The sequence below is a fragment of the Nanorana parkeri genome, unplaced genomic scaffold, assembly GCF_000935625.1.
Source record: "Nanorana parkeri isolate BGI_ZX_2015 unplaced genomic scaffold, ASM93562v1 scaffold1144, whole genome shotgun sequence".
Lineage (NCBI taxonomy): Eukaryota > Metazoa > Chordata > Amphibia > Anura > Dicroglossidae > Nanorana > Nanorana parkeri.
In genome coordinates this window covers 376061-403583 of record NW_017307412.1, presented here as the reverse complement: position 1 = coordinate 403583, position 27523 = coordinate 376061, and the positions used below count along the sequence as shown (strand labels likewise).

At 41.1% G+C, this 27523-nt stretch overlaps 1 protein-coding gene across 1 annotated transcript in view; it reads left to right on the top strand.

Moving 5' to 3' along the window:
- DGKQ (diacylglycerol kinase theta) overlaps positions 1-27523 on the top strand; it is a 147094-nt gene extending 119571 nt beyond the window's left edge. The window contains exons 16-23 of the mRNA XM_018568147.1: positions 2964-3115; positions 9151-9299; positions 12494-12675; positions 17206-17306; positions 18472-18618; positions 19682-19793; positions 20385-20537; positions 26512-27523. Coding sequence (XP_018423649.1) covers positions 2964-3115; positions 9151-9299; positions 12494-12675; positions 17206-17306; positions 18472-18618; positions 19682-19793; positions 20385-20537; positions 26512-26613 — 1098 coding nt within the window. The 3' untranslated portion in view covers positions 26614-27523. The remainder of the gene's footprint in view (positions 1-2963; positions 3116-9150; positions 9300-12493; positions 12676-17205; positions 17307-18471; positions 18619-19681; positions 19794-20384; positions 20538-26511) is intronic.

Below are 27523 nucleotides of genomic sequence, written 5' to 3'. Positions count from 1 at the left end.
ATATATATATATATAATGTGTTTTAGGCCCATGCACACAGAAATTCAAATCCGTGCTTCTAGGTACGTTTTGAGCCAACTTCTAAATGCACCTGACAGTATGTAATGCTTTACCATTGCTGAATGCACACCTAGACATTTAGCAGCATCCTGCATCTACATAAAAAAATAAATTTCTTCTTTTCCTTTACTGCTTGTTCTCCTCTCGCTCTCCTTTTTTCCCCCTTTACTGACTCCCTCCTCCTCCCCTTCAATGTATTCCCTTTTCCATTTCTTCTTTCCCCCTCATTCTTTTCTTTTCTACCCTCCCTTAATGTTGGTCCTCCTTATACCTTTGGATGTGTTCATTGTCTTTGCTCTGAGAAAAAACACCAAAAAAGTTTACTTTTCCCATCCTGAGCCCCTCCATCAAACAGGTGTCATAACTTTTTAGCATCACTGTGGTTCAAATACCAGTTATGACATCTGTCTGCCTTACAAGGTGAAACGCTGTGTATTGTCCCATTCTTTGTTAGAACAATGCCATTTTGATTAGTGAGGCCTCTCCCTAATTACCTCCCTCCCGCCTTCTTGTACTGTTATTATTCTGTCTTATTGTTCATTTAAACTCGCCAATTGTTTGTATTCTTTTTTTCTTGACAATTACCTGTGAGAAAAAAAAAAAATTCTGCATCCTAGTACCGTTTAGTTATACCCAGGAACATCTAAACACAGGAAAATGTGATGTGTGATGCATAAAAGTAATTTTATACTTCCCAGATAACTACTTCAGTTTTTACCGCAGGAAGCCTGTGTGCATAGGGGCTTGTACGTTTTACTTTCATAATAAGGGCAATTAGAAAATGGCAAGATAGGACATACATGAATAATAAAAGATCCATAATGTGTTTTATTTAGCCTTTTCTACTTTTTATGCTGCCTGCAGTGCATGAGGTTGAGAAGACGTTATGAGGATCAAGATCTGTTTGTTTGTGTTCTTCTTTGCAGCTTCAGGATTTTGGTTCATTTCCCACCAGTAGCACTGCATTAATGTTTCTCTGTTACTCCCGTGTTGTTGTGCTTTCTCCTCCAATCCAGAAACCTATTCCAAATTTAGAATTGGGGCCCAAGAAGTGTGTATGTGTGCACTGGTATATTGTAGGACAATTCAGTTCCAAGTTACTCGGTCAGTGACAGATGCTCATGGTTTGTGTAATGTTTAGCATGACATAATATAAATATGAGAAATACATTGGTTAAAAATGTAGCACATATTGTGGTAGAACTGGGCAGTCACTAATTGGGAGGGGACTGTACTATGTTGTAAAACCTATAGAATCTTGAAAATTAAAGTAGGCCTTATATGTAACAATATATATAATTAAAAAAAAATAGTCTTTGTTACTTTATGCAAATTAATTAGATTTTTTCTAGGAAATTTGAAGATAAGGATTGGTTCTTTTCTCAGACTTTTTTTTATGTATTTTGCCTGTTTTGTCTAGTTTTTTTTTTGTACACAGAGAGGGGAATTTATCAAAACTGGAGCAGACAGAATCCAGAGCAGTGCCCCCTAGAAACCAAGCAGATCCTCTCTCATTTTCAAAGCTTAGCTGAACAGACTGAAGAGAGAAGCTGATCGGTTACTATGATCAACTGCTCTAGATCCCATCTGTTCCAGTTTTGATAAATTCCCCCCAATGTGATTTCACAGCTGCCAATGAGGATTACATTGGCTGGTAGGTCCAATCTAGTGGCGCAGATTACAGATTAATTAGACTTATATAAATTTTTGTGCCTACAGAAAATATTGGGTAAGATTTAACTGCATGTAGTTTGAACATGCGGTTAAAGTGAACAACTTCCTCCTAGTTGTGTCTTGTTAGAAATGTAGCAGCCTAGTCACCCTTTTGTTTTATGTCACAAGCAAACCTTTTACCAATGTCTTTTTTTTTTTTTTCTTTCTTGCACTTATTGGTTTATTGCTAGACACAGCAGGACTGGTAGGTAAGTTAAGTAATGGTAGTCTAATCCCATCCCCAGTTTAATAGCTTGACCTAAGGATCAGTAGATTTTTTTATCAAATAAATAGTGGTTCAAATCCATTTACATCATCTAGTAGATTATATTTTCTACTGTGTTATCACTAATGGTATTAGTTTCTAGTTCGCCTGGTGGGTTGTCTACACACAAGCAAATCCAGACTTCTGATCTTGGCGTGAGGTGATTGGATCCATATCAGTTTGGTTATACACCTGTATGCCAAAATCTGAAAGGTACATACAAGGTGTATGTTAAAGGACAAGTTCCATTTTGCCTACTCTTACCCTAACACACTTCCCATCCCTACTAAACTAAACTGGACTAGGCTCCCAACCCCTACAATCCAATACTTAGATCCTCTGTGTTGTAATCCCCTTGACTTGAAAAGAGCCATATGCTAAGCCCCTCCATCCTGAAGAGAAATTAATCACCAAGGCTGTAAACACCAGATCAGGCTTCGGCTGTTTAACGGAGGTAAGTAAGCAATTGGTGTCAGAGTCCAGTTTAGTTTATGTAATCTAGGTCTTGTCCCTCCTAAAGTGCGGCAAAGAACTTGGTGCTGTAGGTGTTTAGTATCCTTACTGAAAGAAGTAGACTCTTTTATTAGGATTAGTGGAGGAGTAATGGGCTTGGGATTTTTAGATGTATTTGCTATGTATTCACATTAACGTGTATGTGATGATAAAAGAAACTGATTTCCAACTGACCTTACCTTTGAAAAACCCACGTACACTAGCCCTTGGAGCACTATATTCAGAATCTGGTAATGGCTATGACACAAAAAAGTAATGCAATTTTTGTTAAAAAACAAAAGAAACAAAAAATTTTTGGTTTAGCTTGATTCTTTAAATGAAACTGTTCTTTCTCTCCTTAATCCTGACAGTCCAAAAAACTGTGTGGCTTGCAGGGACTCTTATCTAATCATTTTGTTGTGTTTTCTTTCAGCATGAAAAATTACCTCAGAGTTCATGTCCCCTTCTGGTATTTGTAAACCCTAAGAGCGGAGGCCTTAAGGGCCGCGACCTCCTCTACAGTTTCCGCAAACTGTTAAACCCACATCAAGTCTTTGAACTGACGAATGGGGGTCCTCTACCGGGGTATGTCTAAACATATTTATGCCATGTCTTGTTATAGGTGTTTGTAAACATTTTATAATGAACATCTCCTGAAGGTTTTGTTCTGCTGCATGTGAATGGTATAACTATCCCTCATAGGGCTGCAACCAACTAATCGATAATGAGAATAGTTGTCTACTATTCTCATTATCAATTAGTTGGTCTTTGTCCCCCAGTTCTCTTCACGCTGGAAGTCAGTGTTTCATCGGCTCTGTGTTCCCTTCAATCCCCACTGCTCCCAGCAGGAATCGGAGAGGATACAGACCACTGCAGCCAGTGCCCATGAGTGAGGAGAGCACCACCAAACCACCCATGCCGCATTGGCTATGCAGCATTCTCCTCTACGCTGGGAGCATGCTGCGGTCTGTGTCCCCTCCAATCCCCGCTACTCTTCCCCCCGCCTCTATCGGCAGACACAGCAGGGATACAGAGCCAATCCACCTGCCAGCACCCAGCGGGGTCAGGAGGCCGGGCGGTGTGGGGAGTAGAGCTGCAGGATCATTTGCAAATATGTGAAACATTTGCTGATCGCTCTATGTAATATTTAAACATTGCAGTGATCAGTACTGATCACTACGGTGTTTGTAACGAACAATTATGAACGTAAAAGAAGTGCTCTAAATCACCTCCTGTTCATTCATAATAGTAAACAGGTACTATGTCCACAATCTCCTAGATTTAGGAATGAACAGGAAGCCTCTGTACTGTGTGCTTTCTGTTCATTCAGTGCTGGAGCTGCAGAAAAAGATTGAGGACTGTTTTGTTTTTTTTTTGTTTTTTTATTTCAAAAGTGAAATGTCAGGAGTCTGTTTAGACCCCTGATATTTCCCCAAAGACCCTAACAGTAAAGTAACAAAAAAATTAATAAATAAAATAAAAATAGTAGAGAAGTTACAGAAATAAAGAAAGCCACCCTCCCCCAATCATTAAAGATAAAAATAACTTTAGTTGTCGGTCTGACAAATTCTGGTGCGTTGGGTGCGTTGCGCTGCTATTCATTTCAGTGGCACCCTAAACCCACCTCCTGCCCGCAGTGCGATCACCTGCTCTGAAACGCAAGGTACCACAATGCCGGGCATTCCAGTGTGGTGGCAATTGCAAAAAATTATGCATGCAGTTTTATTCTGAAATAAACTTTGTAACACTGAATTTGTGTATTTTATTTTAAATGAAGGACGGTATTTAATTTTTAATCCGATTTAATCAAAAGAATTATCGGCCAACTAATCGATTATGAAAATAATCCTTAGTTGCAGCCCTAAACCCTCATTTTAATTGTACAAAACAGATCACTGATCAATTTCGATTTTAAGTGGATAGTGTGAGTGATGCAGGATAAGAACTGAGGCTTGGCTGCGCAAATTTTTAATGTGTTCCAGCCATGCTTTTAATAGTGTACATCAGGGGCGCCCACAATTTTTCGTCTGGAGATCTACTTTTCAAATGACGAGCTCAATGAGATCTACCAATGAAAAAACACCTGCGTTCAGTTGAGGGAGGGGGCGTGTCTGTGCATTGAAGTCAATGGCACCGCAGCCAGGCCCCTCACCCACAGTGCACCTTTCCGGTCCATTAGTGCCTGCATTCCGGTCCAGTGCGATCTGCAAAAATGCCGGTGATCAAACTGTGGGCGGGGGACATGGCTGCGGTGCAACCCCACGCTCCCTCCCGCCCCTGAACGCATTCCAGTGCGTTCTAGAGGCGCGGGCGTCCTATCCTCCCACGGTGCTTGTGTGGCCGACCTTGCACACGGGGAGAGGTGTTCTGCCCCTTTCTGTCTGCCGCGTCTGACACATTCAGTCGGCAGCCGCACGAGCACCGCGGAAGCATAGCAGTAGCCAGCTCCCTTTGCACACTTGGCAAGAAAAAAAAGTGCCCCCCCAGCAGGCGTGTGACCCCAACAGGTCTAAACAGCCCTCTGATATTTCCCTTTTAAAATAGAAAAAGAAATTGAGGACACAAAGTCCTCAATCTCTTTTTTTTGCAGCCTCTGTTCTAAATGAATGGAAAGCACAGAGGCTTCCCATTCATTCAGAAAATATTTACTATCACCAGTTTCTGAATGGGGAGGAGCCTCTGTACTGGTAGATCGCAATGGAACTTATGGGCACCCCTGGTGTACATCATGATAAACCTCTACATCTAGGAGCTCCTTTAAAGGTAGGGGAATAAGGCAATAATGAGCAATAACGTTTTGGCTTTCATTCGTCAATATTGACTATTGCTAATTGATGTAATGGTGCGCTAACATTTGCAACTGTATATCTCTTTTGACACCGTTTCCCTTTTAATAATTAAATGCCCAGGGGTTTAGCCTGCAGCTCTATGTTTTCAATAATAAATGCATAAGCAGCAACATATGTCCTATAATGTTGGGACTAAACAGGAATTTTTAATTTTTTGCAAGTCAGGGATTTAACCAATTGTCTAGAATCAATGTGCTGATCATGGGGTGGTTGTCTTCAAGTGGTAAATCTCACAGTAGATGGAGATTTGATTTCTGTTAAGGTGCTGTTTACTGATTTTCTAATGTTAGCATTATAGTTGGGTACATTAAAGGGCAAAGTGATAGGGTCTATGTAAAGGTCCCCTCAACCCACTCATATTCACTTCACCAGCACTCTCCCATCTCTTCTTCCTCCGCCTTAGATGATGAAAATACCCAATGCCTCTGGGAATGGAAGCACGTAACCTCCTACCTTGTGCCAATGCTCAGGTCCATCAGCCAATGGCTAGGCCCAGCAGCAGTCACCACAATGGGGGCAGGGGGTCACAGTATATGAGAGCTGACACTGGGTGCTATTGTGGTGCCATCTGAAGTGGAGAAATGAGTGGCGGGGGAGTGCTGGCAAAGGGTTCAGTGAGATAGGAGCCCCTTTTACACAGACGAAATACATGTGAAATATTATGAACACATTTATTTATGGGTTTTCACACCAGGCAAAAATTAGACATGAGATGTGGTTTGGACTCAAGTTTCACACTTGTATATTGGACAGACAGAAGAGAATGCAGGTAGAATAGATGACATGCTCAGGAATGTGTGTTTTCTGTTTTGTGTATGCGTTTCTATAGCGATAGGCGAGTTGTTAGACCAGGGCGGGACTCGAAATTTCCACTGTCTAGCATGAGTCAAAATCTGAAGTGTGCAAATGAAAGTTCAATGTGATTTGTTGGGTATTACGGATATGTGTCTTTCCATTGTCTGAACTGTAAATGTTTTTACTTTTTCTGCTGACTGCTTTTTAAATATAGAACGCTGTGAGAAAGTACAATCACAGCTTTGCTTTAAAAGCTTTGAATTCTGTTTTTCATGACGTACTGTATTTTATAGAATACCCTGACTGTTAACTGAATAGTTATCTACCCAATTCATCTACACACACTCAAAACTGGAGCAGACAGAATCTGGAGCAGCTGTGCACGGCAACCAATTGGCTTCTCTGTTTCATTTTCAAAACTTAATTGAGCAAACTGAAGAGAGATGTGATTGGTTGCTATGGGCAACTGCTCCAGAATCTGTTAGCTCCAGTTTTGATACATTCCTCTCTATGTTCTGTCTTTAGTACATATGGCAGTGGCCTTAAAGCAACATTACACCTTAAGGGTTTTTCTCATTTTTCTTATTAATGTGGACCAGATTTCCTATTAAAAAAAAACGTTTAGTTTTAGCCGTTTGCGGCCCTCTGTGCAGGGTCGAGAACTTTTGGGCGAAGGTGTGGCTAGGACTCGGACACATTAACACATGTACTGTAGATACGGTTGTTATTATTTAGGATTATCATTATCCTTAAAGATACACGTTTGACGCTGCCTTTGTCTGCTGTTACAATCTCTTGTATGCCTGAAAATTTTTAATAAAATATTTTTCTGAAAAAAAAAAAAAAAACGTTTAGTCCTCGTTCTCAAGTGTTATCCAGACAGCTAGGCTCTCCCCCTGTACAGGTGCCCCATCTAGCCGAATGCTGTGGGGGCACCCGTAGGTGCACAGTCATCATTTCAATAGCACTCCTCTTGCTTTGGAGTCCAGAAGTAAACGGAGCACAATGCAAATTTGTAAATGACAGTACTGTTTTCTTGTATAAGCTCTTCATGATATGGAATTTCCAAAAATATTACTTTGCCCTCCATATGTTAGGTGGATTGCAAAAAAATGTATTTGCCAAAATAATGACCTTTATTTATGGATGTGTGTCGCCCTACAGCAATCATTCCATTTTTTGGAGTACAAGGGAGTGTTTCTGGAGGGTTGTTATTGGACAGCATAAACTGTGTGAGGCAAGATTTTCATCAGGCACATTCATAAATGGTGTAAGCATCCTCTAGTGAGTACTGAAAACTAGGGATGCACCGATATACATCGGCCGAAAATGGCACTTTTGGCATAATGGCTGATACAGCGGTGTATCCGTTCTTTCTCTCTCCCTGCTGGGCGCTAATCTCTGTCCCAGCGGGGAGAAGAGAAACTGTCACAGGCGGCCGAGCAGTGTGGGAGCAGAGCGCTGTGAGCGGCCGGCATCTTTCCTCCCCGCACCACTCAGCCTCCTGTCACAGATCAGAGGAGAGCAGTATGGGCGGAGATAGCCCGCACTGTCACAGGTGGCTGAGCTCTCCTCCTGCACCACCCAGCCTCCTGTCGCAGATCGGGAGAGCAGTGTGGACGGAGACAGCCAGCGCTGTCGCAGCAGGCTGAGCTCCGCTCACTCAGCCTCCTGTGACAGCGTGTCAGGAAGGAGAGCGAGGTACAAACACTCAGCGATCAGTGATTGCTGAGAGTTTGTACATAATTGAGGACATGGTATGGTTACTATATCCTCAATTATGAATGAATGGGAAGTGATCTACATCCCATCCTGTTCATTCATGATTGTGGTTATAGTAAACACACTCTGTCCTCATGTTATGAATGAACAAAAACACTCAGTATAGAGGATTCCTGTTCATTTATAACAAGGGCTGCAGAAAAAGAGATTGAGGACCCTGCGTCCTCCATCTCTTTTTCTATTTTAAAAGGGAAATATCAGAGGTCTGTTTAGATCCCTAATATTTCCCCGAAGCCCCTAAAAGTAAAGTAAAAAATAAAAATATTTAATAAAAAATGAATGAAGAAGAATGAATATAAAAAGTTTATTAAAAATAAAATATACATTTTTTGTTTAAAAGGTTACACATTTTCTGTTTGGGCCTGACATTTTTATAAAATTTCGGTTTTGAAATTTTCATTTCGGTGCACCTCAACTGAAACATTTAGAAGCCAGATCAAAGTCAGTTGTGATTTTAATCTCTGATCTCAGAATAACCCAGTCTGTTCCCACCCAGCACATTATGTGTTGTTTGAAGCCAACTACCAGTGTAGCACATTCTACCCCACCACTCCACCTAACAGTATATAATCCAACCTCTGTGAATCAAGTTCCTAAACAGTATGTACACCAAGAACCTAGTTTTTTTTTTATTCCCAGTGATAACTCTCATTACAAACAAAACTGATCTAGCTTTAACACACCCACTTACCAGGGTCATACAAGTAAGGTGCATTTTACAAGACTAATTTCAGTGCATAGACTTTATTAATTTTGAGTGTTTAATCATGCACTGGACATATATTTGTATTATGTTTTGAGGCCTTTGGTCCCTGTAAAGCCGTTTTGCCAACATATTACTTATTAGAAAAAAGAGTATTTAAGGTCCCCTTTATACCATTTTGATTTAATGTGCATGTCAATGCATTTGCATAGCTTTGATTCTAATAGTGCTGTTTACATCTGTGTGCTGCGTTGGCAATGGAAATGTTACTTGCGTTTGCATGCGTTTGCCGTGCATGATGGCCAGCCCCTGCCATAGCAGCCTCAGCTTGACTCAATATTTCATTTGCTGACAAAACCCAACAAAGTAGCAGAGAACGCATTAAACTGCAGAACAAAAGTCGTAAATCACATGGAAAGGTGTGAACCCAGCCTTATATATGGTTATTTGTACTTTATTTTATAAAATGGTCATTTTTGTCTTTATCACAGATTTCATACTTTCGCTAAAGTCCCTTTTTTTCGAGTACTTGTTTGTGGTGGTGATGGTACAGTTGGTTGGGTGCTTGGTGCACTAGAGGAGATCCGGCACAAGCTGGTGTGCCCAGAACCATCTATAGCAGTCTTACCTCTAGGAACAGGTAATTCTACACTGGTTTGATGATGATGTAAATGTTTTGTTTTTTTTATTAGAAAACTCACCAAAAATCAGTATATTTATGAATGACTCCTACTGTAAATCATGGAAATATTGAGACTCCATTAAGACTATTTACTTTTTATATAAACTGTGGATGTTCCATCATTGCTTTCATAAGTCACCTGGTCACTTGACTGTGAATTCTAGTAGGCCTAGAAAAGTGCTGAAGCTGGATTTGAGCTGCAGTCCTATTTGTAACATAAGTGGAGCTGATAGGAGATGTTTGGATTATTTTTCACTAGTTTACATACTGCTTGTTGCCAAAGTCCTGTTAGTGTATCACTATGTAGATTCTAGGGTTGTCTCACTTTGGTTCCACTAAACCAAACACATGTCCATTAGTTAGATATGGGTGTCGCTGAGTAGACACAATTTAGCCTGAATGTCCTAATCTTGGTAAACAAGTCTTGATCAAACACACAGGTTGTATTTGTTTTTGTTTTTAGTAACATGATATTAAATCTGATCATTTATGGAAATTACTTTTACTGATACAAGTGCCTGTATGCTCCGCTACAAAGATTGACAATTTACAGGACTGTCAGAAACTGCCTAAATGCTACAGAAGTCTGAAAGTTTAATGAAAAGCAATAGAATTGTACTATAATTTATGTCTGTTACTGACAGCTTAGCAAAACTCCTTGTTTTTCCTCCACAGTTTTCTTGGCAGCTTCTCATGCGTAAGAACCAAGATTATTGCAGACTAGCTGCCAGTGTAACCTTTAGGGAGGGTGACAGAATTCACAACATTAAGGAAAATAATAATACTCCAGTACACAAAGCATCTGCCCTACCAGGAAGACTTTATATGAATTTTAAGGCTTTATATAAACTGTACAGAAAGATATGGGATCTGTCAGCCTTCATTACAGGTATTTTAACCACTTAAAGAACAATTATCAGGTGAGTGATTTTCACTCAACCTCATCGTTCGAGCCTAAGTGTGACAATAAAAATGTCACAGGTCGGCTCAATAGATCGGGAAGTGAGCGAACACATAGCGTTGCTCGCTCACTTCTCAATCATGCCCCCGCAGAGCGCCGTGACTGTCACTCACGTCTCCCTGCAGGGATTCCCCCCTCCCCGCTCTGATCCTCCAGCACTGACTGGCGGAACGGACCGTGGAGGGTACAGCTGGCTCTGCCTCTAGATAGGCAGAGCCAGCTGTCATTCACGCAGCTGGGTGGATCTTGACAGTAATGTCGGGATCCGTCCCAGCTGCGGCTGTCTCAGTATACCGCGAGCTATAGCTCGCGATATACTGAGCTTTGGGTCACGGGAGGACGCTAGTTTATGTCCTCCCGTGACCCTTAGGAGAACTATGGGGAAAAACACTGACCCCATACTTCTCTTTTTAAGCTCTCGAACCTTTATACTGCTTATGGACCAGAGCAATTTTTACATTTCCATTTTTAATTTTGTTGTTACTTGACAATTTTGAAGGTCAGAGATGCATCCTGAAAAACTTCAATAAATGTTTTTCTTAGGACTCGTCTTCTACATCCTGCTCCTTTCTCCCTGCTGCTGCCACTCCCACCACTATTACTGCCAATTGCCAGCTGTCAAGATGACAGCTAGTAATTGCTTTCTATTATACAGCAGGAGCGGCTGTCGAAATGCAGTCACTCCTATGTAAAATTACATTACATGTTAAATTATCTGCAAGTGTCATTGAGTAAATACAATGAATCAATGTGTAGTTTAATTGTATGTTGTTTTTATTTTTCTATTTTGTTACCAGTAAATTTTTGTTTTTGTTTTTATTCTTTGTTCTTTCAGTGTGGTATAACAAGAAAATATGCAAAATGAATACCTTGGCCATACTTTGTATCACAAACCATTAATTTAGTGTAAATTTGAACAGGACAAATTATAGAATGAAATGCATACTCTTTTTATTTAGCATTAAAATACTATTACTACTTTTTTTAAATGAACATGGGTCAAAATGTGAATAATTTTTGAAAACCAATATTAGTTTGTGTTTGTTTTTTTAAGTATTGATCAAGTTATCACCAAATAAATATGTCCACAGTGGAAATGTAAAAATTGCTCTGGTCTATGGGGTATACAGCTTTGAGAGCTAAATGTTTTTATTTTTTAATATTATTTAAGCTTTTAAAATTACCTTTTTTTTGTTGAGTTTGAGTGTATTTAAAAATTACTACAGTAGCAGCTGTCACTGACATGGCTTTTCCATGTGCTGGTGATCACATGGTGTAGTTTATCAGCAATGGTTTTAGCATTAGAGTTGGCTTTGTTTATCAATAAAGACTGTGATTCACATGGCAGTGCAAAGCCATTTAAAAACATTTTTAAGCAAATTTTCGCCAAGGTCTAAATTTGGGGCTAAATTCAGTTTTGACAAAGGTAAAATTAGTTTCAAATCAAGTTTGGCAAAACCACTGTGTTTCTCCATAGTGGTGATTGTGCTTTGATGAAAGGCTTAGTTACAATTTCATTAGTGGACACCCAGAAATCTATGCAACTACTAGAAAAACAGAAGGTGAGACGCACATTCCTCATATACAAGTGCATTTAAAAATGTGTGTCAAATCAAATGATGCAGAAGAAACGGAGAGAGCGCTGCAAGACTGGCAATGTAATATGAAATAAGCCCAAATGTTTATATTCAAATGTCAAAATGCCTATGCATCGTTAAACATATGTTAAAGAGACATACAAATTGTTGCCTGCTTCTCAAATATGGGCGGATCTGAATAGAAGGATCTGTCGCCTCAAATCCAAATGATGTGACATATAAAATTGCTGACACAGGGCAACAGATGGCAGTATTCTCTTCCTAATGTGTCCTCGCTCTTACAGCACGGCTTCTGGTTACAGAGAGAGATATTGTGCTGTAGGATTGCTTGCAAATTTTCTGCTCTGAATTTTCATTTGCTGTGTAGAAGATGCAACCTGTAGTAGAACTGTAGAAGCATTTCTCCAATGTGGGTCCTTGGCTGTCAATAACATGAGCAGATTGCATATCACACTCTCAGCCCAACCACCAGAGGCTAACCTAGATTAGTTCCACTTTCTAAAGTATAATATCGCCTTTTTGAGCAGGTTACATTGTTAATAAGTGCCTCAGATACTTACTGTTTCCTGCACTGGATGTTATTTCTCTTCTAGGTAATGATCTGGGCAGAGTCCTACGATGGGGAGCAGGTTACAGTGGAGAGGATCCATATTCCGTACTTATATCTGTAGATGAAGCAGAAAATGTTCTTATGGATCGATGGACTATACTTCTTGATGCTCAAGAAGTTGTTGACTCCATGGAAAATGGTATTTCAGAACCTGAGCCACCAAAGGTATAGTCACTTTATTTATTTGCAAGGGAACCTGCCATTTTTTTTCTAATCTCTACAGTTAAGAGGACTGAGTGAGCTGTGAACTTGGGAGCAGCATTCATGGTCCTCACTGCTCAGAAGGGTTGGACCCATTGTATATTACCCATGGTACATAGGTCAGGAAGAGAAGGACAATAGCAGCTCTTGTGCATTACCTAAGCACATCGCTCACTCACAGATTTCAATTAAAATAAACAGGTTCTCTTTTATGTACGCCAGTCCCCACAGTTGTCTACCAGTACTTGCAGAAGCCCTTCACTATGTACTTAACATCTGCTTATCTATTCACCTGTTATATTATACATTTACACTTCTCATGTGTCTGAAACCAAGCAGAGATTGCCTAATTTCTATAATTGTATTTAATGGTCTGTTCAGTGAAAAATCAGATTTGATGGATGCTACTAAATTAAATCCTTCCCTTAGCTTTCTTGATTTTGAAAATATTTTGTAGTAGATTGTAAGCTGCCTCCATGTTTTTTTATTTCTCCTGTACATTTTTGCTATGTAGTTGTATGTACTTATTATTTGAACCCAACTAACAGATTGGTGTGCGCATTCTGCAAAATGTGGTACATTATAGTATATATTTAGTGCAGTTGAAATTAATTACCATTGTTATGGTTTGTAAGTGGGCTCTAGAAATGTGGAATTGTGTTTGATGTCATTGCAAAATCTAACCTCTATTGTGTTACCTCTGACCCAGCAGCAATATGCAGTTATGACTGCTCTGGTAAGTGATGATTTGAGGTTTAGGTAGACACATGCCAATGTACAATGGATGTAGCATATAATATTACATCCCTAGTGTTTAACCCTTTCCCCTCTTGCCATACGCAATATGTGGCAGCACGGAGGTGAGCCACTCTAGCCCCTGCACCATGCCCACACTGTCACCGACGGCTCTTGATCAGAGCGACGATTGCAAGCTGGTTGGACGGGCTCCTGATCATGTGATCACTGTGACAGCCAATCACAGTGGTAACATGATCAGGAAGCACCATTTAACAACAGCTGTCGGGGATCAGTGTTTGTTTTACCTTTTTTTATTTTTTTAAAATGTATTTTATTTATAATAGGTATTTATATAGTGTCGACAATTTACACAGCACTTTACATAGTTGCACATTCACATCAGTCCCTACCATAAAGGAGCTTACAATCTAAGGTCCCTATCTCACATGCATACATAGAGGGTCAACTTAGAGAGGAGCCAATTAACCTACCAGCATGCCTTTCATAAAGATGGTCCCTGGCAACACAGCGTTCATATCAGCTGGTCTGTTACCATATTTTTTAGAAAGTATCAATGAGTGACATCAGAGCCGACACAGGAGACGAAGAGATAAGACAACATATATAAAGTAAGGGCCACACCAACATTGTTCAAGGGGTTCAACAGATGGAGGGACAGGAATCCCACCATATACAGTGCAGCATACTGTACAATGAGGAGAGTGTGATTTGATATGACACTTGAGTATGATAATGGGGTGCACATTGGGAGTTGAGGTTTGTTCTACCTTCATTAAGGGGTTATGGGCTATAGCGCACTATGTCTATGTACAGAGTGTTTGCAAGGTTCCATAGTCACAGGCCAGAGGAAGTGAGGGCCTGTCAGTCTGTGCCTCCAGCTGTGGGAAAAGCCATAAGGGAGTCTGGGAGCTGTAGTGAAATGAATTAAAAAGTTATTGCTGCTTTTCTCTTTCTGAAATTCATATGGAGGAAGCGATCCAATAAACCATTTACGACACCTTTCTGGTGGTACGGTCCCTTTAAAACAATGCCTAATTCATGAATACCTTGTTGTAGTTCAGGCACGTGCAACAAATTCAGGTTGTTTTAATTGATGCCAGTTTAAAAAAACAGTTGCTATGGCTGCTACATATTCAAAAAGAATTATCGCCAGCTAACAGATTATGTAACTGGTAGTATTAATTCTGATCTGGCTTATAAAGATGCAAGTGCTCAGAGTGGGGCATGTATGTACTAAGAAGCTGTGATGATTGTGACAGCTTCTCACTAAAGGCTTATTGGTTTCTAGGACACCGGCAGCCACTAGTGTCCTAGCAACCAGTGGTGTATCCCTGGCCCCATTTAGCTATTCGCTGGGAGATTCCACAGCCGCTGAATGTAAACAAAAAGGCTGTGGATGCTGACTGACATCATTACCCAAATATGGCAAGTTCATATCCTATTTAGGCTATGATATCAGCCAGCATTGCTGTCCCTTTGTTTACATTCAGCTATTGGCTGGGAAATCTCGCAGTTGACAGCTGGATGGGGCCAGAGATTTGTCCTAGAAATAGCCTTGTATCAATCAATGACGTGGCCAAACAGTAGTGAGTCTGGCCATCAGGTCCATCTCCCTTGTAATTGGCAGGGGGTGGATCCCATAGCTTTTTTTTATTTGATATAGTGTGCAAATGTTAAAACCCCTGGTTTTTTTTTATTTGTTTCGTTGCCATGACCCCTTGGGGAGATTTTCCTTTATCTTGTCTAAACAACAGGAAGTAGAGGAGATCTGTCCAAGTAAGGGAAACCGTGTCACTGGAATATGGGTCTAAATTTGAATATTTCCCCCCTATTCTTGTCAGTCACAACTAAAAATGTTGGATTTTCTCATGCCTTTACTCCAGTGCCAGTGGTCATCAGGAAAAATAGAGAAAATTACTCTCCACTGGGGACACAGACAACAAAAAAACCCAGAGACCACAGAGGGTCTACCCTTTGAGATGGTAGTCTCTCACAAAATTGTTTTACATACACTTTAAGGGCTTGTTCACACCATGTCTAGACCAGAACAGTTTGTTCCCGGACCAAAAGGCATTCCCCAGGGGTACTTCTGTGCTGTGTTCACACCAGTGCAGTCCGTTCCGGACCAGACAAAAAAAAATACTGCTAGTCTCATTTTCTCTGGTCCGGAACGCATGGAAACTCATCAAAAACACAACTGTACCTGAAAGCCCATTTTAAGCTATAAAAAAAAAAGCGGCAAAACGCAATGTACCTCTTTCCAGATCTGGTCCGGAAAATGGTGTGAACTAGGCTTAGGTATGTGAGACTAAAAATGGTGCAGTTACACACTTTACCACCAAAAAATATTGGTGTCCCTGCATTTCTGTCAGGTAATGCACCACTTCGTGCAGAAAATTGTTGCAATGACAAATGTTTAGGCATTCTTATGTTTATTTCTTTTGTTTGTACTGGTATGATACAAAAAAGTGGAGAAGAAAAAAAAAAGCCAAATCCGACACATTCCACGCAAAACTCCAAAAATGGACTGGACAAAATTATTGGCACCTTCTCCAAATTGCAAGAAATAATTGTATTCCATGTTTTGGTGGAAAAGCATGGACAATCTCAAGGTTACAAGTCCATCTCCAGAGATCTTAATGCTCCTGTGTCCACTGTGAGCAATATTGTCAAGATGTTTACAGCGCATGGCACTGTAGCTAATCTTCCTGGACGTGGACAAAAGAGAACAAATGATCAAAGATTGCAACACAGAATTGTTGGAATGGTGGATAAAGACCCTCCATCAACTTCCAGACAAATTCAAGCTGACCTTCAGACACATGTACAACTGTGTCAGCTCGCACTATATGTCGCCATCTGAATGAAAAGGGACGACATGGTGGGAGACCCAGGAGGACCCCATTGCTGACACAGAAACAAAAAAAACCAGATTGGAGTTTGCCAAAAGTTACCTGTGTCAGATTTGGCTTTTTTTTTTTTCTTCTCCACTTTTTTGTGTCATACCAATACAAACAAAAGAAATAAACATGAGAATGCCTAAATATTTGTAATTGCAACAATTTTCTGCACAAAGTGGTGCATTATCTGACAGAAATGCAGGGGTGCCAATATTTTGTCCGTGTGTGGGTATCTATCTATCTATCTCTGTTTACCTCTTATCTATTCTTTAGTCACCTTGGTATTTTAAAAAGGGTAGACTTTAGCCTCCGAAAGGAAGCTCTGCAATCTTGATTTGCCTGACTGATGGCATCAAACTAAACAGGTTAACACTTGAATGAGTACTATCCATTAAGATTCTTTGAGTGCTGGCAGGCACGTAAATATGCCCAGTACATTACTGAAGGGAAGATCCTAGCATTATTTTAATGTATGCATTCCTGCCCTCTAGTGGTAACTTTTAAAACTACTTCATTTTAAATTATATGTTGGTGCTTGTAAAGTGGTTTGAAATCACAAATTGGTATATTTTATGATTCTGGGTAAATGTGCTATCAAAGAAACCTTTTTTTTTTTAAAGGAAATTCGAAATTTTGCTGTTAATGTATTTTTAGCTCCAGCCAAATGAGATGACTTCCAGCAAGTGGCTAAATCTGTAAGCAACAAGAGATTAAAATCACCCAAGAAGCTGTAGCCCTAACCCTGCACATGTTAAACTAACATCCTGTAGCAATGTGAAGACTTTAACGGGTTGTAGAAAAGATATAAGAATGATGTGTTTTTGTTTTTTACCAGATTGTTCAAATGAATAACTACTGTGGAATTGGGATTGATGCAGAATTAAGTTTGGATTTCCATCATGCTCGTGAAATTGAACCTGGAAAATTCAATAGCAGGTAATCTCTTCACTGACTTAATAATGCTTAGCCTGTAATTTGTGACACTTTAGTGCCTAAAAGTATTTCATTTTGTGATTCATAACCCTACCTTCTGAGGCATGTTGGCCCAAGCACCTTCCCTGCCCTTTTACCATAATCCAATCGGTGAAAGTAGATCTAATCATAATACCAAAAATCTCAGATAAGCTCTAGCATCTTGAAGGGGAATTATGGGGAGAGTGAATTACACCTATTGATCAGGAACATACCGCCGATCGCGTAGTTCCTGAACTTCTCCCTGCAGAGAGCGGTGACAGTCACCGTTCCCTGCAGGGATTCCCTACTCTGTTCCTCCAGCACTGACTGTGGGGCAGCACAGTTGGCTCTAGAGAGGCAGTTCCAGCTGTCAATCAGGCAGCGAGGTGGATCCCAACAAGATTGTCGGGATCTTTCTTGGCTGCAGCACGGCTCTGCGCTTTCAGCATATAGCAGGCAATACCCCACTATGTGCTGAGTTTCGGGTCACAGGAGGACGTAGTATATGTGACCCAAAAGGGAACTATGGCAACAAAAATTCGGGCCATAGTTCTCTCAATATAGTTGGCAAGCAAAATATTTTATGATTTTATGACATGCTCATATATTATTTTTAAATATGCAGCTTTCATTAAAACTATACCTGGTAATGCTGCCACAAAGGCCCTTGTTTAGGCACTTCTGTTGCGGAGTATTAACTGTCTCCAACTGTGTTTAAGGAACAAGGGCTGGAGATTAGCAGCACTAAGATAAAATAGAAGGATGAAAGAAAGGTGAAAGTAGAATTTAAAATAAAACCCATGCAAGATGTTTATTGTACACCATGCTTTGTTATCCAGTTAGGGTGTAAATCTACTTTATTGCACTTACCAGAGCCATTTTGGAATGAATTTGACCAGTTTACTGTAAAAGCTGCCATGACTTCTTTGGCCGGTGTATTCACTGACTGTCAGTTTGGGGTTCCCTTTCTGAGAAGGAGGAGTGGTGGCAGAAAGAGGGTATATTTTGCTTTTAGAGTATAATGCACACAAGGCAGGGAATGAATGCTTTCATCAGAGGCTAATAACACAGGTGTATTTCTTTAAAATTAATATTCTCTAAATTACACGTATATTGGATTGGTAATAAAGCAAGGGTTTCTTTTAAGGTTCCATAATAAAGGAGTCTATGTAAAAGCTGGTTTACAAAAGCTAAGTCACAATCGAAATTTACATAAAGACTTGAAACTTCACGTGGACCAACAAGAGGTGGAACTGCCAAATATAGAAGGTCTCATCTTTCTAAATATTCCCAGGTAGATTAATTTTACTTTTATTCAATCTACCATTTTGTTTTGTTTAAATCTCATAATTCCCTTTATGTAGTGGTAATAATGTCAGTGGTTTCTCAGAGATGAACATGTTAAATCAGAACTCTTCTGGAATATTTTTAAATATATATGTAGAAGAGATCATCATAATGTAAATTATGTTTTTAAAGTAGAGCTAAATTCTGCAATGCTTACCCACCATCAGCATTGCAAGCTCCCTTTGCAGCGCTTCTTTGTAATCCCAATCTTTTCTGGGTTTGGCAAATTCAGCCATCTTGATTTACAGGCTCAGGTTATGACTTAACTCCTGCACATAAATTCATCCCAGCACCAAGGCATGTCGAGATTATACACAGAATTGCATATGTAGCTAAAAAGTAAGGCAAGTAAAAATGTTTTTTTTGCAGGAGTGACATAGTTGGATAGCCATATTTGCTATTCATATGTCTAGGATCATCATCTTTGTCCCTGATCCTGTTTTGTTTAATTTAAGGCCAGACAGGCGTAGCTTGTCTAGTTGTAATGTCAGTTTTAAAGTGTATTTCCAGGCGAAACCTTCTTTTTTTTGCAGATTTTCCCTCAATTTCTATTTGTTAAAACTTTTGTCACCAGAAATCTGTAACAGAGCCCCAAACAGTAGTAAAAACCTAACGGGGGTTATAACCTTTTCTTTCTCAAAATATTCCCATTGCACAAGTTCCTGGACCGGGCCTGGGGTAAAAGGGTGCTGTAGCAACTGCCAGCAGTTTGGCTTGTATCAGCACATAGATGAAAACATATGTCACAAGCACGCACATGGATCAACAGTCCAAATGTTTTATTGTAGCAGCCACATCACAAACCGTATCAGTGCAATGTTTCAAGGCCATGCAGAAATTCTTCATCAGGCATGTGATAACCCTTCCTTAAATAAAAAAATTTTGGCTGAAAAACTTTAATATGATTTAGGTACCAATGCCAACGTTTTTATGCGAATTCAAAACAGTCTGAAAATGTTATTTATAAAGAACTCCTTTTGCATTGTTTATTTATTTTTTTTCAATATCAGTTGGGGCTCAGGTGCTGATCTGTGGGGCTCTGATAATGACAATCGATATGGAAAGCCAAGAATTGATGATGGGTTACTTGAAGTTGTTGGTGTGACTGGCGTAGTTCACATGGTAAGTTAAGTTACATGAACGGCAATTGTTTACAGTTAAGTTTAACTACCATAAAACAGAAGTAAAAAAAGCACATAATACATGCCTACTTCACCACAGGAAACAACAAAGAATTGAGTTGCTTACCATGTGTTTATATGTTTTTAGTTAAACAAGTTATTATACATTTACCTTAAAGTTTTCTCTTTTTAAATCTTTGTATGTAAAATGTTTTCTGTGAACAGCTCTTAACATGAACAAGATGAATGCTACTTTTTTCTAGGACTGGCTGTGAGATGGATTGTGCCTGACCGTTATATTTGTGTTTTGGGTGATTGCAGCACTGTTTGCATTCTTGTGCCATTGCTGAAGGATCTGGTACTATATGAAGTGCTGTGCTTTCTGCATCTCTGTAATTATTAATCCAGTAGGGAGTAATGAGAAGCATCCTGAAGCTGAGTAGATAATTTTTTTTGCCTTAGTGTTAGAAGATCTAAGACGTTAGAGGATTCACAGCTCCAGCATCTAACAAAACTGAAATATCAGATGCTTTCAGTTGCAGTTGTCTGCGTGTTTATCTCTGATTTAATAAAAACTACTTTGTCTTTCTAGGGCCAGGTTCAGGGAGGACTTAGATCAGGTATTCGGATTGCACAAGGATCGTATTTCCGTGTAACACTTCTGAAGCCTATTCCAGTGCAAGTTGATGGTGAACCTTGGATCCAGTCCGCCGGCCAGATAATCATTTCTGCTGCAGGGCCAAAGGTAGAGAAACAACTGCCTAGTACTTCACTGTTTTTCTTATTACATTGATATGTGTTTAGTATGCAGTTATTTAAAGTGGAAGTAAAGTGTCCTTATTAAAAGAAATTGCTGACAGGTCTTTTTTTTATAGCAGAATAGACTGTGAAAGTCTCTTCTGCCAAAAATCTCCTACCTGCCTGTCAGCAATTTTCTTTTTTATCTGTGCACTGATCCGCACTTACCCAGCATGCCAAGCTGAAGTAACTCCCATGCACTGAAGTTAAATCATGCCAGCCGGCCAATCAAGAGGCTCAAAACACCAAACCCAGAAGAAGACCAGGAGAGGATGGCGGTGCAGGAGGGAAGAGCAGACATCACGGCGTTGGAGGGGATCTGCTACAAGGTAACTCGGCCATAATGTGCTGCTATGCTTTGCATACGATCACATTATGGAAACATCACTGGAAGGCTTCCTTTTTTTTTTTTTGTTAAACCTACTTTATTGATCATACAGGGCACAGGCGTAATCATAGAAGACTGGATTATAGCTATATGCAGCTATCTTCAGGTGAGGCAAACCGAGCTATAAGGACCCCATAAAACCCCTCCGATTTCCCAGGAATCTTCAGTTTTTTTTCTGGTGTCTTAGGTGATGGATGCATTTTTCACTCCTAAAGTTAACATTCAAGACTGTTCTTACAGCTTCGGATTGGTGCTTCTTGGCAGAACCTCAACTGCTAGAAGATGACGTAGGGCCGGCCTGTAATGTAGATTCAGGTACTGCACCCTGCATTAAACGCTCACTTTGTCAAGTGGTGCAATGCGTTGAGTCCGCCGCACGGTGCTATACAGGTCCAGGGCCTTGCCTGTCTGTTGTATCCTGTCCCTGAAGACCCCCTTACAAGTGAGGGTAAGCCCACCCGCAGAGTGCAAAAATAGCAGTAAAAACTCCTTCCCCACAGAATCTCACCGATGGGTGAGTTGGAGCTGTGTTCCCTTTTATGTCTTGTGCTGGGGTCCAACGATCGCCACATGGTTGTCCCCCTGGGCTCTCTTGCAGGTGAGGGCTCCTTTCCTTCTTACCACCCCTTTTCCTATGACAAGTGTTTGGTCAGAGTGTTGCAACCAAAGCAAGGGCTGCACTCTGCCATATTCTTACTGTTACTGTGTGCTGCTCTACAGGAGGAGAGTGGCACTGACTGTCTCCCCTCCTACAGCCAGGGGACGTTGTGACATGCCGCATGGAGCACTCTGGCTGACTCTTATTTGTGGCCAAGGGGGAACTATGACACGCAGCTCCGAGCACTGCTGGTGTCTTCACATTCTCGGCGCCATGTTAACTCTCTTCCTCACAGTCTGGATGTTCACTGCAGCCACTGGAGACACCCTGACACAATGACTGATGCATTGGGGGAGTGCAGCCCACAAGTGATTGAACACCAGTATGGCTGCACTCCCATTTTCCTCCCTCACTTCTCACAGTGAGTAACCCCGAGCGGACCCTTTCACATCGCTATGGCTGACCACCAGCACAAGGGGAATGGATTACAGGGCCGTGTTAGCACACATTCTGCCAAGGGTCATGGAAGGGTTAAACAGGACTCTCCTGTAGATTCTGGTTTAGACGACTTGTCCTCTTCCTGGGTTGCTTCTCTTCTCTGACACCTTCATTGTTCCCTCAGGTGTGACACATTTCTCCTGTCATAGCAGGGAGGAATTTTCGGCTTCAACGGCTAATGAGTAAGATTGAGGTCCATGAAAGAGGCACCAGAAGTTGCGAGGATCTACAGGAGGTGGCCCTAATTCTGACATGGGTGTAACTCCACTCCATGTTTCGGCACATTACGGCCCTGTTTGCCATGCACATTCCAGGTTTGGAAAATTGGCAGGCGGCATCAGTGCTAAGATTTGGGCAAACGGTCCCTTCATCCGGAAGTGTTTCAGAATCTGTCAGAGGTGGGGGATGGTGGATATGGATCTGTTGATGTCCAGGTTCAACAACAAAGTGAACAAGTTTGTTGCCAGGTCCAGGGATCACCGAGCATTCTCAGTGGATGCCCTGGTGACTCCATGGGATCAGTTCAACCTAATCTACTCTTCTTCCCGGTTACTTTGCAGGATCTGGTAATTCTCGTGGCTCCAAATTGGCCGAGGAGGGTAATGTATGCAGACATTCTCAGACTCCTGACAGGCTCTCTCTAGGCCCTTCCAGATCGACTAGATCTCCTGTCTCAAGGGCCAGTTCTCCATCCTGCTTCTTGGTCGCTGGCTTCGACAGCCTGGCTGTTGAAGCTCAGGTTCTGAGGGACAGGGGTTTTCTAGATCCGATTGTTCCTACTCTTCTTAAAGCTAGAAAGATGATCTCTTGCATTGTCTATCATCACACCTGGAAGGCTTTTTTTGCCTGGTGTGAAGAACAAAAGTTTCACCCTCGAAGGTTATCTGTGATACCGGTACATATCTTCTCTTTTCTGCAGTCCAGCCTGGATCAGCATTAGGCCTTGAGCACCATCAAGGGACAAATCTAGGCTTTTGCTATTTTCTTTCAAAGACCGCTGGCTTCTCATTCTCTGAGGAACTCTTTTGTACAAGGTTTCGCTCACATTGCTTCACCCATCTGCCCCCCTATGGCCCTATGGGATCTCAGTTTGGTTTTGTCAGCCCTCCAAGGGCCTTCCTTTGAACTTATTCAACATATTCCTCTGGCTGAGCTCTCTTGTCGCTATCTTAATTTTCCTCTGTTCACATGTTTTTTAGGTTCTACCAGGTGGATGTTCAGGCCTCCTTACAAAGTTACATAGTATTTGAGTTTGAAAAAAGACACAGGTCCATCAAGTTCAACCTGTGTGTGTGTCTGTTGTGCATGCGTGTGTATAAGAGTCACTGTGCAGGGGGTGTGGAATTTTTTTTTTTTAAACTACTTGTCCAAGGACTAAAGCGGGGGCCCGATCTACTTGTCCCTCATGGAAATCTACTTGTCCTGATGCAAAAAAAGAACATTATTTTTAACCAAAACCGTATTTAGCAGTGCCAAGAAGAGCTTCTCGTTGGTCAGTGCGCTGACCAACGAGTGCTTGAATTTTGCAAGCGAAATTCGGAATACATGGCACAGGTACAGATAGTACACCCATACTTGCGGATGGGAAGGAGCGTTCCCTGAAAGGTAAGTATAGCGGGGGGAGAGGGGACCAGATTTGTGCAGGTAATTCCATTTTCCTAAATACCTTGGGAAAGTGAATTTACCCTTTGGGGGGGTGTGCAGACTTGGGAGACCGTGTGCGGTTGCCACGCGGCCCCTTTGATTTCAATGGGGTTATATCTGCGACACACACGTGCTGTGTTTTCAACCGCGATTATGTGCGAATGAACGGGCGTTATTGCGGCGGGAAACTGCGCAATCTGTCTGGAGTTACTGGGGTGCCATTAGACAATAATGGCACTGCCAGCACGATCGGCGGTGGTGTGCGATTCTGTGACCGCCCATGATTGCCATGCGGTAACGGATCGCCCACTCCGCGCACACACACAATGCCCCATGCATGCATTTATTCGTGCAGGTAATTCAATTTTCTCAAATTACTTGGGAAAGTGAATTTACCCTTTGGGGCGGGTGCAGACTTGGTCGACCGTGTGCGGTTGCCATGTGGCCCCTTTGATTTCAATGGGGTTACATCCGCGTGGTAATCACTGAAAAAAGGTACATGTACCTTTTTCGCAACACACACCGTGCTGTGTTTTTAACCGCGATTATGTGAAAATGCACGGGCGTTATTGCAATCCACACGGTTTTGTGCATGATTGCCATGCGGTAACGGATCGCCCACTCCGCGCACACACACAAAATGCCCCATGCATGCATTTATTCACATGCAGATGATAGGGGTTGGTTTCAATTTTTTAGATTTTATTTTACTTTTTTTATTTTTGCTTTTGTAATATTTTTTATTTTTATCATTTATTTTTATAATTTTTTACTTTATCGCCTTTGTATTTTTCCCATTTTTATGTAGTTACATTTTTAAATGTTATATATTTTATGTTTTACTTTTTTTTATTCACTTGACTTTATTGCTATCTTGTGTGATAGCTTTTGGAGGTGACGGGTTCTCTTTATTGACCCTGACACCTCCAACACAGGAGTTCTAGCACAGCACTGTGCTCGTTCTCCTGTGACAGGAAGGCTGCATTCTTGTGTCACTATTCACACCAAGCAAAGCCGAGAAGCGTTCTCTGCCTTGCTCAGTGCTCTCTAACCTAATTTGCCGTGGTCACGGATCCCCCACAAGAGGGGAGTACCCCGAAGACCACGGCAAGAAGGAAGCCCAGGTGCAGAGAGAGAGAGGCAGCCGGGAGCGGTACACGGTCGGCCGGCCACCGGTGATAGATGAATAGAGAGAGGAGAGGGGACGGGGAGTGAGATTCAGGCTTGTTACAAGTGGTTTTGGACGGCTGCACAGCCGTTTAAAATCACTTGTACAAAACGGCTCGCACACTACATTTAGCCGTGCTGCTTGCCCGCAGCCGGGCTAAATGTAGAAAGAACTACTCGCCCGGTGCCCGAAACTGCCTGTCCCGGGCGTCGGGCGATAGGAATTCCACACCCCTGCTGTGTGGTCTAGTATTTAAGTGTACGTGTACCCCCCTGTATGTTACAGTCCCTTAGGATGGTATCTAATTGATTTTTCAATGAATAAATACTCTCTGCTGATACCACTGCTTGTGGCAGCGAGTTCCAAAATGTAACCGCTCTAACTGAAAAGAAGCCCCCACGCCCTTTGTGTATAAATCTTTTCTCCACCAGTTTTAGGTAATGGCCTCTAGTCTTTGTTATGGAGTTTACTGTAAAAAGTTTAGTGCCGATGTTGCCATCACCACTAAACATTTTGTACAACAAAATCATGCCCCCTCTTAATCTCCTCACTTCTAGCGTGAGCAAGTATACATTTAGCAACCTTGTCTCGTAGTCATGATCCTCCAGCCCCTTAATTAGCTTAGTTGCTCTTCTTTGAACCTTCTCCAGCTCAAGTACATCTTTTCTGATGACTGATGACCAAAACTGAACCGCATATTCAAGATGAGGCCGAACCAGTGATCTATAAAGTGGCAAAATGATTGCTTTGTCTCTACAGTACGTTCCCTTTTTAATACAATACATTACTCTGCTAGCTTTGTTTGCTGCCGCCTGGCATTGCAAGCTGTTATTCAATCTGGGGTCAATTATGACCCCCAAATCTTTTTCCATTTCTGACTTTCCTAGTGCAGTACCCATTAATGTGTATTCTTCTTGCCTGTTTTTAACCCCAAAGTGCATTACTTTACGTTTCTCAACATTAAACCTCATCTGCCATATAGTTGCCCACTCCCATATTTTATCCAGGTCCTCCTGTAATGTTAAAATGTTTAAGCCCGTGTCTGTTACCCTCCCAAATTTCCTCTGATGAATATTTTTGCCGCAAGGTGCTTCACGCTGTGTTCTGACTTTGTTTTGGGGTCATTTGGGCTGTTGGCATTGTGTTTGCTGTTTGCCCACGCCTCAGTTGTATTGCTTTTGGACGTCCCAGTCGTCTACGATTACACCTCTATCTTTTACTGTACGATCAAGAAAATAGGATTTTTGACTTGCCTGTTTAATCCTTTTCTTGTAGTAGAATACAGTACACAGGAACCTCCCCTCTGTGTCGTCCTGGATTGCTTGCTAAAAACTGAGGATCCCAGGGAAGTGGGAGGAGTTATAGGGTGTTCCTTACATCTCTGTTTGTCAATGTCCAATCCCCTGAAGGTATCTGCATATAACCCAGTCGTCTACGATTACCCCTGTGTCCTGTGCTATACTCCAAGAAAAGGATTTTATAGGCAAGTTAAGTCCGATTTTACATCCGCTTTAAAAGGAAATTTATATGCTTGACGTTAAATTGGTAAACAAGTAACTTTGTATTGTAATAGCTTCCTTTTTTTTCTTCTGTTCTGAAAACATTGCACTTCTTTGTGGTTCTAGGTTCACATGCTGAAGAAATCAAAGCAAAAGCAAAAGAAATCGTCAAGTTCCAAAGACCCAAAAGGAGATTCTGTTACTCAGAACAACAATGGAAGTTCGTGAGATCTCTAGGGGAACGCTCCAGTAATACACTGACATGAGATCGCAGTTGGAACTAGGATCTTGTTCTTCTGCCAGAGGCTAGCTGGATGAATACTCTTCTTCCACAGTATCCCTAATATTGTCTATGTAGTATGCAGTCATCTGCGGAATCTTCGTCCTTACAGCTTCCGCTAACCGTCTGAAAATATTCAGGGTTGTAGCCTTGTATCTGTAGACCTATTTCCGCCTTCCGCCTCATAAAGGTGACAGTTGCTTGTGCATGACACAAAATGGCTGACGTGGTGCACTGTGGCTACCCTTAGTTTAACCATTTCTAGAACATGGTTATGCCTAGATGTTGTAAGGGGAACTTACCACTTATTTTGCTGTTTTCTTTTTTTACATGACTAGTGTTTAAATGCTTGATGTTTAAAGGCAGAATTTTTAAACGACACCTATACAGTACGTTGTGTCCAATTCCCACATCAAGAGCCTCACTGGAAAAATATCTCATCCCATGCTGCATACTGTACTGTACAAACACTATTTTTAGACAGTCTATTTTCTATAAAGAGGTATTATCAATACATATCTGACCTCAAAAGTGTTTAGGAAAACCGTCATTCCCTGTGAGCATTTGTCGAGCTTTATTCTTTTTGTAGTAAAATACAAAGAAGACATTAGGAGCATAGTTTTCCATGCCGTGATGGAATGTATGGCAATTTAGTACTGTAAGCATTTTATATCTACTGACCATAGGACGTTATATATTTATTGTTAAAAAAAAAAACGGGAAATCCTTTCCCATTAAATTGTATTTATTTAATTTGACAGTGGTGGAGACTGAGGCTTCCTCAATGTTAAAATTACCTGCTGCGTTTAAGTAACTCCTACACATTCAAAAACACAAAGTAGCTTTCCATTTAGTATG